Source organism: Dipodomys ordii, unplaced genomic scaffold (genome assembly GCF_000151885.1).
Source record: "Dipodomys ordii isolate 6190 unplaced genomic scaffold, Dord_2.0 Scaffold45, whole genome shotgun sequence".
In the NCBI taxonomy this organism is placed as follows: domain Eukaryota; kingdom Metazoa; phylum Chordata; class Mammalia; order Rodentia; family Heteromyidae; genus Dipodomys; species Dipodomys ordii.
The window spans coordinates 10,609,363-10,629,130 of NW_012267261.1; the positions used below are offsets into that span (position 1 = coordinate 10,609,363).

The 19,768-nt window shown below is 45.2% G+C and overlaps 1 protein-coding gene across 1 annotated transcript in view; it reads left to right on the forward strand.

Annotated features, from left to right (window-relative positions):
* The window catches only part of Hacd2 (3-hydroxyacyl-CoA dehydratase 2), a 77,971-nt gene extending 73,743 nt beyond the window's left edge, over window positions 1-4,228 (forward strand). Inside the window, exon 7 of the mRNA XM_013019459.1 lies at window positions 1,039-4,228. Coding sequence (XP_012874913.1) covers window positions 1,039-1,121 — 83 coding nt within the window. The 3' untranslated portion in view covers window positions 1,122-4,228. The remainder of the gene's footprint in view (window positions 1-1,038) is intronic.
* Window positions 4,229-19,768: the final 15,540 nt, after the last annotated feature.

Sequence of the window (19,768 nt, forward strand, 5' to 3'; positions counted from 1 at the left end):
AGAACTATTCCTATTAACTTAAGAATCAGTAATTTTGCCGGGCGCTGGTGGCTCACGCCTGTAATCCTAGCTACTCGGGAGGCTGAGATCTGAGGATCGCGGTTCAAAGTCAGCCCGGGCAGGAGAGACCGTGAGACTCCTATCTCCAATAAACCACCAGAAAACCGGAAGTGGCGCTGTAGCTTAAGTGGTAGAGCGCTCGCCTTGAGCTGAAGAGCTGAGGGACAGCGCCCAGGCCCAGAGTTCAAGCCCCACAACCGACAAAAAAAAAAAAGAATCAGTAATTTTAAATATGCCCGTGAAATAAAAATTCCAGACACTGGCTTCCTTTCCATAATGACTTTTTTTAATATCCCAACTTGGCTTGGTTTTGTTTAGAACAAATGTAGCTTACCTTGTCAGTCTTTGCTGAATGAGAAGAACAGCTTTTTTCAGGAAATGCTCTGGGGAGATTTCTTTCCCTGACCCCAAGATAGACTGGGCTGACAGGAGCCCATTGCATGGTCCTGTCAGTGAATTGCTGTGGGACCCTAGCCAAGTTACTTGCCTTTTCTGGGGCTTGAGTTCTTTCTCTGAAACAAAAAGAACTCTTATCACTGTTCTGCTTTATCAGATTGTTTTATAATTAACCAGAATAAATGTAAGGAGAATATGAAAGAATATTATTTAGCAGGGCTGAGGACATAGCTCATGTATGTATATACTACCATGTCCTGGGTTTAGTCCCCATCACCACAACAGGAAAATCATAATACTAATAATAATGCAATTAGGATAATGATGATGTTATTTGGGGGCTCTGTAGCATTTTGATTGGTCATGACAGTGACAACAGTGTCTGGCACTCCACTCAGAAGCACTTTTCCTTAGCTAAACAGGAAGACTTAGAGCATTGTTTCCCTTCCCCAAACCTGCCTGATTACTTCCTTGGTCACTGGATGAGAAAGTAGACTGAGGTTCAGACAAGAGTATGAGTCTATGTGCTGTTAGCAGAACATAGTTTAAATGATCTCTTTAACTTCTTTTTTTTTTTTCCAGTTTTCCCCCAGTTATACTTCCACATGATACACCAGAGAAAAAAGGTCCTTTCTTATACTGAAGAACACAAGAAGTTTGAATAGTTCCTGCTTTCTGCACCATCCCAAATCCCCCAAACCAAACTTTTCAATGATCAAAAAATGCTGCAGACTTTTTGAGTTCCCAATATGTTTCATAGAAAATAAGTAAGAACTATTTTTAAAATATTTTAAGAAAAAGGAAAAAAACCCACAAAATCCACTGTCATATGAGCCTGGGATTTTATAAAATAAATAAATAAAGGCTGTTATACAGTGTCCTGGCCAGTCCTTTCAGCATGCTTTTCCAGCCGAGAGCTCCCAGTATTTATGATGGCCCCAAAAAAGGGATTGGGCGTTTTATTTCCTCCCGTGTCCTTCATGTATATGATAAATAAAGGTCTGTAACACTGAGCCCTTGAGAGTTCCAATCTGCATCACAGTTCTAAGTAATGAAATTGCACTGACTGACTGCCCAGCCCGTGGCAGAAGTTAAGTTTCAGTCTGCAGTATGTTTAGCATTCCCTCCTCAAAGTACTTGACTGCATGCTGGAAACGTTGTACTTTTGAAACAGCGAACTTTGTCCTCTAGAATGATCTGAAGTTCTGGCTGGGCCCTAGCCCTCCTATCTAGTGAATGAATTATAAAATGTATATGCCTGTGAAGCTTTGGGGTAGTGCCTGTAACCAGAAAACCACTAGAACCCTTCCATTTGTTTTCCGTTGAGTCACTGCCAGCCACTAAGAATGGTGCTTGAATTTATTAAGTATGTGTATATTGTAAAGAACCTTCTTTGCCTAGAGCTCAGCCCAATTATATTTTAACAAATGACAATGCTCAGAGAGGGACAGCTCAATAGCCAGCACTGCTCTCAGAACACCTCGTGATGCCAACATCCATTCTCATTTATGGACTCGAAGTGGGCTTTGTCAGAGAGGAGTAGGGAATCTGTTATTAAAGGCACATAGGCCATGTTGCTTTAGAAATGCAGTCAGTAAAACATTTATGCACTGTTCTTTTTTGGCTTTTCTGTTTAGATGTTTTTTCCTAATTATAGTCCAGTGTTAATTCCCACAGAATTACACGTCCAGTGGCAGCTCATGTTCTAGGTAGGCAGACTTGAGCCAAAGCAGTATCATCTCTGCATGTGGAAAAGCCACAAAACGCTATGATCCTGTGCGTATTGTCTTAATTACCATTGTGTCTTGCTGGGTGTGGTGATACATACTCATAATCCCAGCTACTCAAGTGACAGGCTTTGGGAGGATCATAATTCAAGGTCAGCCTGAACAACAACAAAAACATTGAGTATCCCCCATTTTAACAAGCTGGGCATGGTGCATTCCTGTGATCCAACTACAAAGGGAGGCATCACTGTCTGTGGCCAGCTTGAGCAAAAATAAAAAGGTTGAGGCATGGCTCAAGTGGCAGAGTACCTACCTAGCAAGCCTGAGAGAGGCCCTGTGTTCAAACCTCATTACCATCAAAGGGAAAAAAACATCATGTCTTCATAACATTTAGCTGTCCGACTACATTTAAAACACCTCCCAAAAGGGTTGGATGAAAATGAAAAGCATAAGTTTAGGTATACTAGATTTTAAACAGGGTGTCTCTATGGAGTCTTTGTTTTTCTTGGTTGATCTTGAAGACTTTAAAAAGTCTAGCTTGATGAGTAATTGTCATTTAAAATATAATTGCTAATACCAGAGGCAAATCATAACAAAAAAAAATTTTTAATGCTTATTTTCATAGAATCTTGAAAATATAATGCAAATGTAATGAATTATTTTTAAGTTGAACATTAAAATTCTGCTTCATTAAGTCAGCACTCTTAACTTGGGTGTGTTGAGATTTGAATCTGTTCCTGTATTTGTTACACAAATATATGGGAAAGATGATTTCTCGTTCATTTTCTCCCTTTTTACCCTTCCAAAATGGTTTCTCCTGTAAAAATAACTTGGGTTATATTAGCCTTATTCCTTTATTTGGTTAGTACTGTTTCAGTTCTCAGGTGGTTGGAGAAGATAGTATGACAATTGCATGTTTTCTAGCATTGCAGGACTGGGCATTTTCTTCAGGCCTCTGGATTGTAAGTGGCCACTTCATGTAAAACATTCTCTTGTAGTCAGTAGTGTTGCATTGAACTGAACGTGGCAATAAGAACACAACCGCCAACTCACTTTTCAAAAAGTCTGAATTCCAAGAGTGTTTTTGTGCATCAACTTTAAAATACTTATGTCAGATAAGTATGGTGTGTCACTGTGTCCTTCAGTAACCTCCCTAAGCAATTGGGTTCTTAAATCTCTAACATGAATTAATTTCTCCTTAAAGTGCAGGTGTTCTTTTATAAATTGAGAACATCCACCTCTCCAGATGTCACATCTTACAAGGTGAGAAGGAGGAAGGTGTTTTTCAGTGGGTCTTTTGTCAGGGTAGGTGGTTTATTTCAGCCACAGTGAGACACCGTCCCCTCTGTGCCCATTTGATGGTGTGTCTCAGATCCCCCAAGGGGCCTTCTTCTGAGAATCCTTTGAGGTGCACCACAGTGCTTTGTAAACACAAGCTGCTAATCTGCATCTTGCTGTGTTCTCTTTGCTAAGCTTGGGATCACTCATTTCACATGTTTCCACCGTGGTTTATCAAAGGCCCCATGGAGTCAGCCATGAAGTAAAGCGCTGTCCTCCCAGACCAGGAAGTTGCTCAGAAGGAAGATGTAGTGCTAAAGAGGCAATTGAAAGGTCATGCCCTCATTTTTCACTTGTGTTGGCAATTCGGTTCAAATAAAAGACTGGCATTAATGTGGTCTGACCTGCAAATTATCCTCTATTCTGAGTTTCAGATAAACTATTATAAAACTTCAAATTCGATAACACACAACTTGGAAATTTGGGCAGAAAATTAGACAAACATACATACAGTCATTTTTGTATTTTTTCTATGTCGTGAAAACCAAAATTGTAATTTTATAAAGTCTTTGATTCACTAAAATTATATAATTTAAATGTATTTTTTGTATATTTAGAAATAAGGAATTCGAAGACCATGCTTAACTTTCTATGCATGCATTTGAAAGCTGTTTTTACCTGATAATGTTAATGTAGTAATAAGTTGTATTTATAAAATACTGATCTGTGTTGCATTTCAAAATAAACTGGTGTGTGCTCTGCCTGGATTTGGTCTGAATGCCGTGTTACGGGAATGTGAAGAGTTCCGGTTCTGTCAAGGATTCCAGCTCATTCTTAGACAACTTTTAAATTCCAGTTCTGCTATCCTTAATAGTTCTGTGCTTAGACAAAAAATAAACAGATTTTATTATTCCAGAAAGTCATTCTTCCCCTGACAGTCAGTCTTCAAGCTCACCAAGCTGGGCTCCAATCTTGCTACACAGGGATAGGAATGGAACCAGGAAATCTTAAGAAATTAGCTTAAAAAAAAAAGGCAAGAACTCTTGTCTTAGAAGGAGGTGGTGGTGGTTGTTGTTTTGGTTTGTTTGGGTATTAAGTTGAAAGTTTTCTAATTTACACTAAATTGAACAAGGACAACCCAGCAGTGTTGGTCTTTTATGAGAACTAGATGGGGCATTCGAATGCCTCATCTTGAAAATGGTGCCAAATTTAGAACATTCCTAGGAGCTTCTTCATTCACAGCTGTCAAGCTCAAAGAGCTTCTGTTTCTTTCCCCCTCACATGACTTTCTGTACTAGGCACTTTCTAATTCTCTGTGCTTACAGCAGCACTGTGCTACCACCTGACCTTATTCAGAGTTAAGTTTGCTTGGAGAACAACTTCCAGGAGGCTGGCTGCCCACAGCCTAGCTGCTCCCAGCAAGCTGGTTGGACCACTCCTTGCCTTGTAAAGATTTATCCTGTTGCATGCATAGGTTGGCGAGTATAACAACAGAAGCTGAAGAGCTGTGGTAAAGGCCATATTCAAGGCTACCCTACAATCTTAGGATGGTGTTGGGAACCCAGGCTTTCTGGTTTGTCACTGTCCTATTTTGTGGTAGTTATGTGTACTGTGTTAACATCAGTTAAGCCCGGAGGAGAGGTACTGTTTGTGTAATTAAGAGATCCACTGTTACAGCATTCCAAAAATACTGCTGTGTTGTCCTGTTCCTATAACAAGTATGAAAACTAGCTTTGCAATTCCTATTTTTTTTTTAATCCCAGCCTCTCAAATAGCCTGGATCATTGTCAGTTTAGTGTTGAAGAAGCTGTTCTAAGCCACTATTACCAAAAATAGCCATACCTATTAACATTTGCCTCCATGCAGCTGAAAAACAGGGTTATGGGTCCCCCCCTTTTTTCCCCAGAGCTGTGCTGGGTTTTGTGTGTGTGTGTGTGTGTGTGTGTGTGTGTGTGTGTGTGTGTGTGTTTGTGTGTTTGCCAACATTTTCTTTTAAACACATGGGACTATTTCATTTTTTCCCCATTTACAGTGATACTCTTAAGTGTTACTGAGACAAGTCTCATTACCAAATATAATTTTTCCCCCAAAAGGCAATTCACTAAGTGTCTCATTTGATGAGCAAAAATAAAAATGCAAGAGGCTGTGTATTTAAGCACCTACTGTACATCATAAATCATTTTATGTTGGGAAGTCACATTTTTGCAACCAAATTCAAATACATAGACTTCTTACCATAGCAGCACCCTCTCATCTGCCTGGCCTTGGGTGGATATAAAGTAAACCAGATGTGTCTGCAACCCTACACTGGGCTAAAGCCAGGAAAGCCATTTCTTCCTCCACAATGTAGCCTTGCCTTCCCGCTAGGGGGCAGCACCTCACAGGCAATCTGGGCTTTGAGAGCCCCAGGAGTTTGAAAAACATTTTCAGTGCCTGGACACAAAAGGGGCAGAAAGAAGTGCTAATGAAAACTGGTCAGGCATCTTCATTTTTCCATATAAAACAAAGACAGGCAGGTTTTAAAGCACATTTTTGGAGGAATACAGGAAATAGCAATTCATAGAGCAAAGAAAACTAGACAATGCAGGCCGTGAAGCTCCATCTATTTCCTTCTAGTTGTGATGTTCTTCCTATCAGAGAACCTGCAGCCAGCTAAATTTTGAAAAGCCAAGACATTTTGGAGCTGGGTGCCAAAACAGGTATTAGCATTCCTCTGTAGCAAAGAGCTTGCTTGTTAATATTTGAGATGTCCAGGGAGGTCAGTTCCCAACATTACTTTGTCTCTCGATATTTTTGGAGGGCAGTCCGGGCCATGAGAAAATGTCAGGCCACCTTATAAGGCGGTGTCTGAACCAAGTACCCCAGGCTGCAGCATGTTCAGTACACTCTGGACTTGAGTTAACTTGATTCTTGGACTGTGGGTTTTCTCACAGATTTAAAACATTTCTGCCCATTCCATGGATTTTTCTCACTGTTTAACAGACTGAAAGTCTTCCTTCAGAGACAGTTGTTTAAATGATGGCCATGCTGAACATACCAAGGAGATAACCAAGGGGCTAGCCAGATGTCCATCAGCTGGGTCTAGCTGAGTAGTGATGGGACTGTTGGTAGGTATGGTCAGGAGAAGAGTCTGTGGTTCAAAGGTGGAATGAAATTAAAGTTTTCTGTTAAACGTTCAGTCCTTTTCTATGTGAGAGGCAGGGCTCAGACTGGGATCTAGGAACGTGGTTCCTTGTTTTTACTTCATTTCTAAGGTATATCTGTCTCTTTTTTTCTCGTCTCTCTCTCACACACATACATATTAGGAAATGAATTATTGCTTAAGAAGGGTCAGATGATTGGATATGTGTGGCTCTAATCTTAGCTACTCAAGAGGCTGAGCTTGAGATCTGAGGATAAGGGTTCAAAGCCATCCTGGGCAGGAAAGTCTAAGACTCTTATCTCCACTTTACCAAAAAAGACAAGTGGGGCTCTGGCTGAAGTGGTAGAGCACTAGCCTTGAGCAAGAAAGCAGCTCAGGCACGTACCCACCCAGTTCAAGCCCTGAGTTCAAGACTGAAAACAAATTAAAAAGGCCAGATGAAGCAGAGCACTGCCATCTCACATCTGTAATCCTAGGTACTCAGATCTGAGGATCAAGGTTCAAGGCAGCCCAGTCAGACACATCCAAGAGCTTTAGCTTCAGTGAACCAGCAAATGGCAAGACGTGGAAGTGTGGTTCAAGTGGCAGAGTACCAGCCTTCAGCAAAAAAAAGCTAAGCAAGAGCTCAAGGCCCTGAGTTCCCTTAGTACCAACACAGAAAATAAAAGTAAACAGAACTGCAGATGGATCTGCTATTTGCTGTACTGGTGAACACAAAAGATTCCTTCCAGTGACTGTGAACGTCTGAGTAGATGGGCCAGCAGCCCTTCTGGTATCACACAGGCTAAAAGCCCTACGCTGAGATTGGTACCCTGTACTTCACCCTTGGGACTGCCGCCTGGCACAACTGTCGATTTCCTTTCAATTCCAACCTCCTTTAACTGGAGTTACTCTCAGCCCAGCAATCTCCCTAATTTTGCCAAGAAAAGAGCCAGCAGACTAAAAGCCCTTCCAACTTTTTGTTGTCAAGTCTCAACTTGCCTGTCTTGGGTTTATCCTTTCTTCAAGTTAAAATGAAAGAGGTAACTCTCTTATCCAAAGCCAATTCCTACCTTGTGCTCTAGGTCCTCTCACTGTTCTCTTACAGAGATACAGACAGATAGACAGATCCCCTTTGTCAGCTATGCCCATCATGGCTTTGGCCCCATGTCCTTCACTATTCCCACCTCACACCTGTTCTCTCTCTCACCTACACTGTAGCCTGGCTCTTCCATACAAGCCACTGGCACTTCTGTTCAACGTCAGTAGTGACGTTTGTATCATGAAACCCACTGTGTACTTTTTAGTCCTACTAGATATTAGAAATCTTGGTATTGCTGGTATGGTGCCTCGTGTGTAATCCTAGCTACTCAGGCTGCTGAGATCTGAGGTTGCAGTTCAACACCAGCCCAGTGCAACAGAAGTGCCTGAGACCCCCAATCAACTAATAAAAAATTGGATGTAGTAGCGTGAGCCTATCATCCCAGCTACCTGAAAAACATAAATAGGATCTTGGTCCAGCCTGTTGGGTAGGAGTGAGGGAGCAAGACCCTATTCAAAAACTGATAAAAGCAAAAAAGGTTGATAGAGCTCCTGCCTGGTAAACACAAGGCTCTGAAGTCAAACCCTAGTACAGCCCCTCCCCAAGCCCAGTCCTACCCTAGAACTGCCATTTCCCCTCCAAGCATCCCCAAAGAAGGCATGCACAAAAAGTAAGCAAGTAAGCCAAAAGTGTTAGCTGTGGCTTGATACCAGGACGCAGTTGAGTTCTGGTGGAATGGGAAGGTCCTCATAGAACCTTCTATGACATAGTGAGATGTAGTCATTTAGGCTAAAGGATATGAAGTCTGCTCAACTTATCCCAGCATTTCAGCCCATTCTAAAGTCTCAACCTCTGTGAGGAGGAAAAAGGTTGATCCAACACCACAAGTTTGGGGGGTTTGTTATTCTCTAGTTTTTTAATTGTTATAAAAATGATATACAGAGAGGTTACAGTTGCATAAGTGAGATAAAGAGCACATTCCCCTCCCTCACTCCCATTTTTTCTCCCATTCTCACCCACAAGTTCATTTTCAACACAGTGTGCAGTGAGTACCACTGCTGCATTTGTTCATTCTTTGTCCCTCCATTTCCATTTCCCTTTATACTCTCAAATACATTTAAACAAACAGAACAAAAAAGAATAAGCAAAAAAAAAAAAAGAAACACAACATCTTGTTCCCATTTCCTGGAGTTCATTTTGATAAATATTATTTTATATAATCAGATGCACATAGGCATTGTGCCTTTTGTGTTCCTCTCCTAAAAATATCTTCCTTTGCTCTCACTGTGTGTGAATGCCTAGAGACCTGTATAATTTATTATGTTGAGCCTTGAGTTCTTGCTTGGCTTTTTTACCCATGGCTGGCACTTTACCACTTCAGCCATCCCTCCAGTTTCAGCTTTTTGCTGGTTACTTGGAGATAATAGTCTCCTGGATTTGCTGGCTTCCAACCATAATCCTTAGATCTTAGCCTCCTGCAGATACATGTCACTTAAGATGAGATATAAGCTTGGCACTGGGACTTCAGTTATTAAAGGGATGAAACCACACAGGTAGAGTGCCTGTGTCACCACCCTTGGGACTAGCCTCTACAGATAGAGGCTAGAAAGGAGAGGGGGATGTCTAAGGAGAAGCCAAGTGGTGCCAGCTCTGCTTACCACTGAAGACTGGAAGAGCCAGAGAGGATCACACCCTCGTACACCAACCTCAATGTCAGTGAACTTCACCCACTCCCACTAGCAAATGTGGCTTCATCAGGATCTCGATGGTCAGCATCTTCTTCCTTAGGGAGATGCAAAGATGTACTGGGCAAGCAAAAATCCTGCCCAGGAAGCCAACATCCTTCCTATCACCAGCTGTCTTTCTTGGTCCCTTCGTACTTCTTATCAACCTGCTCTTCTGATTTTCTCCTACCTCCTAGGCTGAACTTTCTTCAGATGCCTCTATCTTCTGCTAACTCAGAGAATCTCAAACTTGGATCTGCCTCAAGAATTTCCCAAGATGCTTATTACAGTCAGCCCTAGGCTTTCCTCACATCTACTGAATTAGAAACGCTGCTAGAGCCAGGCACTGGTGGCTCACATCAGTAATCCTAGCTACTCAGGAAGCTGAGATCTAAAGATCATGATTCGAAGCATACAGGAAAATGTGTGAGAATTTTATCTACAATTAACCACCCCAAAAAGCTTCATGGTAGAGCACCAGTCTTGAGCAAATAAGCTAAGGGATAGCACCTGTACCCTGAGTTCAAGTCTCATACCAGCCCCACCCCTTGTAAAAAGAAGAATTATACATGGAACTCGGGGTCCATATTTAGATGATCTGATGGTGGTACTGTTTACAAGGCCTGGTAGCACAAATCAGGACTCTTCCGAGGGCTGCTAAGAAGTTCTGTCTTATCTCCCCTCTCAATTCAAGTCCAACACCAGCAGTCTCTGTGGCAGGTCTGGCCATGGACAAATTTTGTTGGGCCCTCATGATATACTGGCGTTTGCTTTGAGGAAGGGGAGTACTTGGGATTAATAGAGGGGCTTCAAGCGTGCTAGGCGAGCACTCTACCACTTGAGCTGTCAATCCTGCTCCGCTCCTGAGTAGGTGGGATTACAGATGTACATGTACCATCATGCCCAGCTGATTTTTTGTTTGCTTGGTTTTGCATTGAATCACTCTAAACTTGAGAGATGTCTCGTAATCATCTGAGAAAAACCAGAAGGTGAGGCATAGGTGGCAAGCTGGACGGGTCACCCCCATTGAATCTATTGGAAGGGAAGGAATGGAGCTCAGACTTCAATGCCGCATGTCAGAGACCTACATGCCTGGCCCTGTCTGACCACACCCAACAGGCACCGGAAACAGGCTAGAGAAGAGCACAGCTGTCCCAGAATTTGTGCTCCATCTTGGTGCTGTGGACTCAGGTCCTGTCTCCACTTGCTGCTTCTTCAGATCTCTCTAGCTATCTCTGCCATGACCCGTGGCACCCTAAGCGAAGCCCATAATCCTCTTCTCTCCTCCCCCTACCACAAATCTTCCCTCCTTTCCCCCTCCTCTCTCCTGGTATCTGGGCCTCCAAATGGCCACCCCATTCACCAGGCAAGAACTTGGGGGCCATCTTGTTGATGTGTGTGTTCTCTTCTGAGGATGGACCTAAGCTGTTTCCCTCCTGCTGCCTTTGCTCTTGACAAAGCCACTCTCAACAGGAAGGCCTCAGCGGCTCCTAACTGGCCTTTCAGCTGCCTCTTCCCTAGAATATTCTCTATATGGCTGCCAAAACAGTCTTTGAAAAAATGCAAATCTGGGCCTGGTACTGGCAATGCACATCTGTGATCCTAGCTACTTAGGATGCTTAGATCTGAGGATCAAGGTTCAAAGCCAGCTCAAGCAGAAAATACTGAGACATTTTTTTGTGTATTGGTTGGTCCTGGGGCTTGAACTCTGGGTCTGAGTGGTGTCTCTGAACTTTGGTGCTCAAGGCTAGCACTCTACTACTTAAGCCACAAGCTCCATGTCTGACTTTTTGCTGGTTAATTGCAGATAAGTCTTGCAGACTTTCCTGCCTGGGCTGGCTTCAAACTGTGACCTTCGAGATCATAGCCTCCTGAGCAGCTAGGATGACAGATGTGAGCCACTAGTGCCCAGACAGAAGGCAAGACTTTTGTCTTCCAATTAACCAGCACAAAAGTAAGAAATGGAGGTATGGCCCAAGTGGTAGAGTAGTAGCCTTAAGTGAAAAAGCCAAGCAAAAGTATAAAGCCCTAAATTCAAGTCCAAATATCAGCACCCTCTTCCTCCCCTCCCTCAAAAAACCCCCACAAAATCCTATGCTTGTTCCTCTTTGCAAGCCCTTCATAACTGCTGCTCATGGGGTGTAGTCCAGACAGGACCCAGACCTGTACCGGTATAAACCCCTACCCTTTCCTCCCTAGAGGAAAAACACTTGGTTCTGGCTTTTGTACACTACAGTCCCTCCCCAACTGGTGAATTTCCTTCCTTTCCTCAGGTGTGGCTTCCTCAGCTTCACCTTCCTGAAATACCTGCCTAAGGTCCCAGACTGGATCTGGTACACCTCCTGGCTGCCCCATGCAATCAGGGTTGCCAGAACTAAACAATAGGATTCACAGTTCAATTTGAACTGTGGACAGTCATGCTTTAGCATGTGGTATACAGTATGTTTGCCAGTTCAATGTGACCCTGTAACTGTGCTGGTGCTTCTGTTCATGGTCTTCATCATTTCCCCTTACCTGTGAGTCCTAAGAAGGATTCTTCAGGTGTGAGCACAATTGTACTGCAGCACCCAGCATGCCACCACCGTCTGACAGCAACCAATAAATGGTCAAACTGGGCCATTTCAGGTACCAAGTTCTAGGAAGAAACTTAGGCAATGAGATAGGGAATGAGACCCAGCAGGGCCTCTTGGATAATGATGGATACAGGATTTGAACCATGCTACACACTCCATAATCCCTTTCCTCCACCAAGCTGCCTTCCTTGTTGCCTGGATACAGGGACTTACTTGAGTCCTGTGGGTGGGTAGCCACTAAGGCCATGTCTCAAAAGTCACAAAGCCAAACATGATAGCACAACTGTGTAGTTCTAGACACTTGGCAGGCTGAGGTCCGAGGATCACTTGAGACCACTATACAAGGTCAGTAGCAAAACTTCACCTCTAAAATAAAATCTAAGTGAGTTCACGGAAGCTGGTTCCTGAGAGGCTTGTAGTCTTTCCCAGCACTTGGGGCATTCTTGGACCAAGCTCTACAAGCACAGTATAGGAGGTCAAGGCCTAGGAGGGCTCAGCCTCCTGGGGCCCAGGTACTGCATCTTTATGAATGTCTTAGGCCTGCATTCTAAGCACAAAGCCTTCCTAGACTCAGCTTTTTCCTCTGGCCCTTGTCATTAGCAAAGCTGCTGACAGCTGGGTGTCTGCTTACACAATTCCTGCAGGTTATCTGCAGCTGTCTAGGAACAGAGCTCCCTCCCCAGGGCTGGACAGGGCTGGACCAGGCCGAAACTACAACTGAAGTCCACACGTCTTTGTTTCATTTTTGTTTGGGTTTTTTTGGTTTTTTTTTTTTTTTTGGTTGGTTGGTTGGTAGTGGGGTTTGAACTCAGGGCCTGGGTGCCGTCCTTGAGCTCCTTTGCTCAAGGCTAGCACTCTACTACTTTGAGCCACAGTGCCACTTCCGGGTTTTTGAGTGGTTGATTGGAGATACAAGTCTCATGGGGACTTTTTTCTGCCTGGGCTGGTATCAACCCACAATCCTCAGATCTTAGCCTCCTGACTAGCTAGGATTACAGGTGTAAGCTATTGGCTTTCGGCTTTTGGCTGAAGTCCACCTTTCTTTCTTTTTTTTTTTTTGGTCCGGTCGTGGGGCTTGAACTCTGGGCCTGGGCACTATCCCTCAGCTCTTCAGCTCAAGGCTAGCGCTCTACCACTTGAGCCACAGCGCCACTTCCTGCTTTTTTTTCTTTCTTTCTTTCTTTCTTTTTGCTTATGTGGTGCTGAGGAATCGAACCCAGGGCCTCTGGCATGCAAGGCAAGCGCTCTACCACTGAGCCACCTTCCCAGCCCAAGTCCACCTTTCTTTAGGTCATCTCGGCCTATGTTCTGTGAAGCACATCTGGATCTCCCAGCAGGCACTTGGCACTGGCTGCCCAGAAGCTGGGGCTGCTTTACTTCAGCCAAAGTGAGGAGGTGACAACAGTAGCCCCAAGCTCTTCTCCAGCCTCATACACAAGGTGATGTGGCACATCAGAGCTGGAAGGACCTCAGACTGGCATTGTCAGCCTCTGCTGACAAAGAGGTAGAAACTGATGGTAAGCAGCCGAAGGGACTGGACTGGCTCAGGTAGCCACTGGTAGAACTGGGACCACACCTCAGTACCCCAACCCACAGTCTGTGGGACAGTGTTCAGAGTACTTCTAGGAGTACCAGGTAGGGCAGTTTCCTACTCCTCCAGAGATCTGAGCATATGACCAAGGACAACAGAGCCTCAGCTGCTCCACATGTCTCCCTGTCATGGGAGACCCATGTAGGCCCCAGGGAAGATGTGAATATGAGTGGAAGCCTGGAGAACACAGCAGGGTCCCAGGGCTGGGCAGCCTGGGAAGGGCCGAAGACAACAGGAAGAAAGATGACTGTGGTAAACTTGTAGCAAGTTCCTCTAAAGGCTCTATGGTTGTGCAGCTTCATCTGGATCCATTGGGTGTCCCCGAAGTCCAGCAAGTGTTTACCCAGGAACAGAAGTCTGTGGGCTTCCATTCAAACTCCCTGCATCACCCCCTTCCTCCTCCCTCTGCACTGAAGAAGTGGAGTGTGAGATGTAGCCCACAAATATGAAATCCAAGGACTCGCCTCCCATCAGAAATCTCAGTTCTTAGCCAGGCAGCTGTTTGGCTTGGCTGGTATATTTAGAAAAGTCAGGCTCTGGTCTCTCCCTGCTCTCTTGCAAAGTGTGAACTGCACCCATCACATGGAAATGTGATTCATTTCTCAGCAGTGAGGCTGAGCTGCTTCCCACCGCCTCTGAGCCCAGCAGCCCTTCCTGCCTCCTCACTCACACAGCCTCTCGGCCCCGTGTGGGGCTGGGGGTCCTGGCCACGCTGGCATGGCCCACAGCCAGACATCCCTTTGTGTATGGGGCTGGTAATGCAATGATCCTAGCTTGTTTCCTCTCTGAAAATCCAAATGCTGTTATCCTCATAGCCCCAACACACACACACACACACACACACACACACACACACACACACACACACACTGTAGCATACATACACACTATAGCTCCTGTGGTCTTTTGAAGCCCTGCATTTATTCACCATCTTGTGGCAAGATACTTTTTTATTTTTTAAGTATATTTTTACCCAAATTAATTATTAGTAGTATTTTGCCTGTCCTGGGGCCTGAACTCAGGGCCTGGGCACTGTCTCTGAGCTCCTTTTGCTCAAGGCTAGCACTCTACCACTTGAGCCACAGTGCTACTTCTGGCTTTTTTATGTATGTGGTACTGAGGAATCGAACCCAGGGCCTCATGCATGCTAAGCACTCTACCACTAAGCCACATTCCCAGCCCTCTAGTGGTTAGATTCTTGTACAAACAACTGCAATTAGCTGCCAGACTGTTTTCTATTTCCCTGAAACAATATTTTTAAGCTGTTTTGATTACCAGCATTTTAAAACTAAGTTCACATGTTAGAAGACTGATCTGCTTCTCTTAAAGAAAGAGGTGGATCCCTGCAACCTGGGGTCCCCTTTTTCCCTACCTTGGTAGTCCTACAGCGACTAGGTGAAGACTGACTCCCTTTGACAAAAGGGTTCCTCAGGCCACCCCCACCTGGCCTGTGTGTCTTTCTGTGTTCCCAGAAATTGAAGCTCGGGAGTAATTCCAGCCTTCTATTGCAACAGGTATCCAGTAGCATGGAGACACAAGGGAGAGCCTGCTTTTTCCGCTGCCTCTCTGAAGTTCTCATCCTCTGCATTCCTCAGTCTTCTGAGATTCTCTCCCTTCTTTCTCCTCTGACACTCCTCTCCCATGCCCTATATTATTGCCCGTGCACTTCTATTTTTGCTAAGCACTAACCTCCCAGCCCCTGCCTGGTTCCGTAGAGATAGAGCAGTGCTATGCCTCAGCAGGCCTGAGTTGGATTCCCGCTCCACTGCTACTGGTTTCAGGAGAGAGCTGAGGGGAGGCAGTGGCCTCCATCCAGCACTGTAGGAAGCGCTGCCCTTCCCCACTCAGATCTCAGGAAGTACTGTAGGTACAAGCTGCGCAGCCCAGAGAGGCCCACAGGAGACCATGCCTCCAACCTTGGAAGGCAACCCCACCCCCCTTAAGTGGGCTGATGCACTGGACAGGCCTGGGTTGCATTCCACCAGGAGGCCTGGCCATGGTGAAAAATCAAGGCCTCAAGGTGTGCTTCCTCATCCATCCTCCAATGCCCAAAGCCAGGTGTCTGGCCAGCTCAGGGCCTCAGTAGACATGCCTCAGATCTTCCACCAGGCCAGGTTAGAAGGGCGCAAGCAGGAGGTCCTGGTTGCCTTGTACCCGTGGAGCAGAAATGACAGACAGCAATTTCCTCTCCCTTTGGAAGGTGCTGGCCTGATCAAAGAACACTGGACTTTGTAAAAGACACCATTATCCCTGGCTTTCTCCTTATTCTAATTGGGTCCCTGCTTCCCCTCTGATCAATGATAGGAAGCCTTTTGGATACCCTTCACCCTGACCCCAAGAGATTTAGTGGACAGGGGATAAATAATTTTTAAAAATGGTTTGGTGGTATGGAGGTTTGAACGGAGGGCCTTACACTTGCTAGGCAAGCACTCTTACCACATTTGAACCATGTCTCTAGTCCTTTTGCTTTGAGTTATCTTTCAGATAAGGTCTTGCACTTTTGTCTGAGCTGGCCTCGGAATGCTCTAGTAAGCTACCACACCTGGCTAGAAACTGCATTTTGAGAGGAACAGCCATACCCTTGAGAATAGTCAGGGGCTATCAAACCTGTACGAGCAACAGTTGGGAATAAAAGATATAAATCCAGAAAGTCAGAACTGAGGCTTTAGAGTGAAAGAATGAATGTCTGGATCAAAAGTGACTTTTCCCATTTTTAGTCTTGATCCCCAGCTCTCCCTGGATGTCACCTGCTCCTTAGAACATCACTCTGGGTAGCTTTTGCTACTAACACAACAATGGCAAAAGGCTTGGAAATGTGGGAAGCTCCTCAGGCCAAAGCTACTCCTCCTTGAGGGGCCAGAATCATAGCACAGATGGCCTTGGCCAGTGGAAGATATACAACAAGGTCACTACCAGGTGTCTATAAACTGGACTGGATTGGACAAGGCTCTGGATTTCACCTCCCACCTTCTGAACCTAAACTTGAATCCTATGGCTGATTTGAGAACCCTGAAGTGAAAGAGTCTGATTACTAGCAGGATTTGGGATAGAATGAAATGGAAAAGAGTAGGTAAAAGACAGGCTTCCCTTTCCCAGGGAAGGCCTTGGTCAGCTTATTGAACTTGCTGCATGGGCAGAAGGAGGAGCAGAGTCTCCTACTGGCCACTGCTCCAAGTGCAGACTGATGACTCCTCACATACAGCCGCTGTTGCCAAGATGAGCCCAGAAACCATAGCAGTAGCTGATACGATTTCAGACACTGTGCCAGGCACTATACAGACACTGGTCTCTTCCATCCTCTCAACAATCCGATAGTCAATTCATCTTACAGATGAGAAAACTGAGGCACAGAAAGGCTACATAAATGGCTCAAAGCCACCCAGCAAGTGAGTACCCAAGCCAGTGTTGTTTTAGAACCTGTATCTTTTGCCACTACCATAATTATATTGCCTTTACTGTAGCTCCAGGTCCACTGAGTGCCCAGAGATGAACACTCAACCCCATCACCACCATCTTGAATTATCTCCAGCTGCAGCAGCCCAGTCTAGCTCCCGAGCTGGTCACCAAAGAGTTCCAATGATGGCATAGCCCAAACAATGTGGACCACAGGCACAAATGCAAGGAGTTTCCACTTCACAAAGCATCCTCTCTTGTCAAGTCAAGCTCATGATCACGCAGGGGAAACGGGCAAAACAATGACACCCTCCTTTCTTTGTTGCCTCAGAGAAACAGACCAACGAAGTCTTGTGTGCCTGCTCCCTGTTTCTATTTTCCTGCTCAATACTAGCCAAAAAGATGACACAAGTGCTAGATGCAGCTCCTTTGTAACTGCAGTCCGTGTCCCTGGCCCTTAGGACTGGCAAGGCTCTGTCTGGCTCTAGCCCCAATCTCACAGAAAAAAAAAAAAAAGCATTCTCAGAACCCAACACAATGGTACCACACTGCCTTCTTGCTTCCTGGAAGGGAAGGTGTGCCAGGCAAAGGATAACAGAGAACAGAAAGTGCAAGTCTGCTTGGATCTGCTATGCCAGGAGTCCAACCTGCCTCTGCCTGCAGTGCTCCTAGGCTGTCTGGGCTGAGCATCATACTTCTGCAGGTCTAATTTGCCCTGAGAGCATGGTAGCACTGCTTGGGACACCCTTGGGTTTAATGAGTCAAGTCTATCTCTGTGGCCTGTTGACTTCTGAATCCTCCAGAACCTTGGAAAAACTGACCTGATTTGACTGTGAGTACATGTGTATGCACATGTGTGCTGGACCTGGAGCTTGAACTCAGCCTTGGCACTGTCCCTGAGCCTTTTTTTTTGGGGGGGGGGTCTAGTCGTGGAGCTTGAATTGTGGGCCTGGGCGCTGTCCCTCAGCTCTTCAGCTCAAGGCTAGCGCTCTACCACTTGAGCCACAGCGCCACTTCTGGCTTTTTTCTTTTTGCTTATGTGGTGAGAAATTGAACCCAGGGCCTCATGCATGCAAGACAAGCGCTCTACCACTGAGCCACCTTCCCAACCTCCTGAGCCTTTTTTGCCCAAGTTTAACACTCTACTAATTGAACCACAGTTCCACTTCCAGGTTTTTTGGTAGTTAATTGGAGATAAGTCTCACAGACTTTCCTGTCTGAGCTGGCTTTGAACTGGGTCCTTAGATCTTAGCCTCCTAAGTAGCTAGGATTATAGACATGAACCAGTGTGGCACCTGGCCCAGACCTGATTTTTTGTTTCTATAGGTCTCCATCCACTCTTGTCTCTTTTATCCCGTGTTTCCCAGACCTTAGTGACTGAACTCACTTTTTTCTGGTAACAGCAACAAAGAAGAATGGTGACTTCCCTGGAATGCAAGATCCCTCAGCCCTCATGAAAACCTGGATGAAAAAGCAAAACTAGGAAAACATGGTGGGGACACAGAACTGTGCTCCTCCTTGCCCAGACTATTTGTGTGGCCCAATGACACTGGAGAGCTGGATGGGCCTGCCCGTGAAGCCTTGAGAGGCCAAGCAAACGGGCTTGGCAGCTAGTGGGGAAAGCACTAAGAACCCTAGCTATGGCTCAGTATGTTGCCTAAAAGTTCATGTGTTACAGTCGTAGGTCTTCAGTGCTGCATGCGGGGAGGCAGAGCCCTCAGGAATGAATCAATGCCTTTCTCATGGAATGTGGTAGCGACTAGGGAGTACAGTCCCCTGCCTCTTCCATTCACCCTCTCGACCTTCTGCAAGGGCAACTCATTATGAGTTGAAGCAACACAAACCCTTAGTCAGAAGTCAAGCACCCGCTGATGATGTGTGCTTCGAGTTTCCAGCCTCCAGAAACCACAGTCTCAGCTAATCTGTTAGAGTCACAGAAAGGGTACTAAGAAACCTCACCCAAGAATGAGCCCAGTCTGTCCTCTTAGGAAACCTTCTTGGCCCTCAGGACTGCCCTGCCATGAGCACACGGTCCCTGTTCCCTTCTGAGGACAAGCTGTTCCTGGGAGTGGCATGCAGCGCAGGGGAAAGATCCTCAGTTCCTAGGGCTCTTGCTTGTGGTGGTTAAGGCAAATCTGGGACTAATACCTAATGTCAGTTGATTGTCACTCCAGGAAGAAAGGATAACATGACTTTTCCTTGATGTGAAGGGAAAGACCTCCAGGACCTTTGGTGTACAGAAGGCCGTGATCAGCAGCCACTGGTTCTCCAGAGAAGAGATTGTTACACTGCACTTGGAAGTTAAGTGATGTGGCAGTGTCATGTTCCTTCTGAAGGCTCCGGAGAAGAAGCATTGCTTTTCTCTCTAAGTTTCTGGTGGCTCTGCCAATCTTCATATGGCCTCTCTCCTGAGCCTCTGTGTCTTAAATCTCCCTTTCCTTTCCCAGGAATACCAGCCATTGGATTTAAGATCTACCTTAAATTCAAAATGACCTCATCTAGAAATGAGATCATAATCTCATTTAGGATGTTAAAATAAAACTTCAATCCTCAATTAGGCTTCACTTTTCAAACACAACAGTCCCCACTCCTTTATCTGTGACAGAATATGTTTTAAGATCCTCAATCAATCCCTAGTGGTATAATGGAATACCGTATACATACATATATATAGTGTCTTTTCCTATAGGTACCTATGAAAAAAGATTAATTTATACATTAGACACTGTGAAAGATAAAACTATACTGTAAGCTGGGTGCTGGTGGCTCATGCCTGTAATCCTAACTACTCAGGAGGGTGAGATCTGAGTATTGTGGTTCAAAGCCAGCCCAAGCAGGAAAGTTTGTGAGATTCTCATCTCCA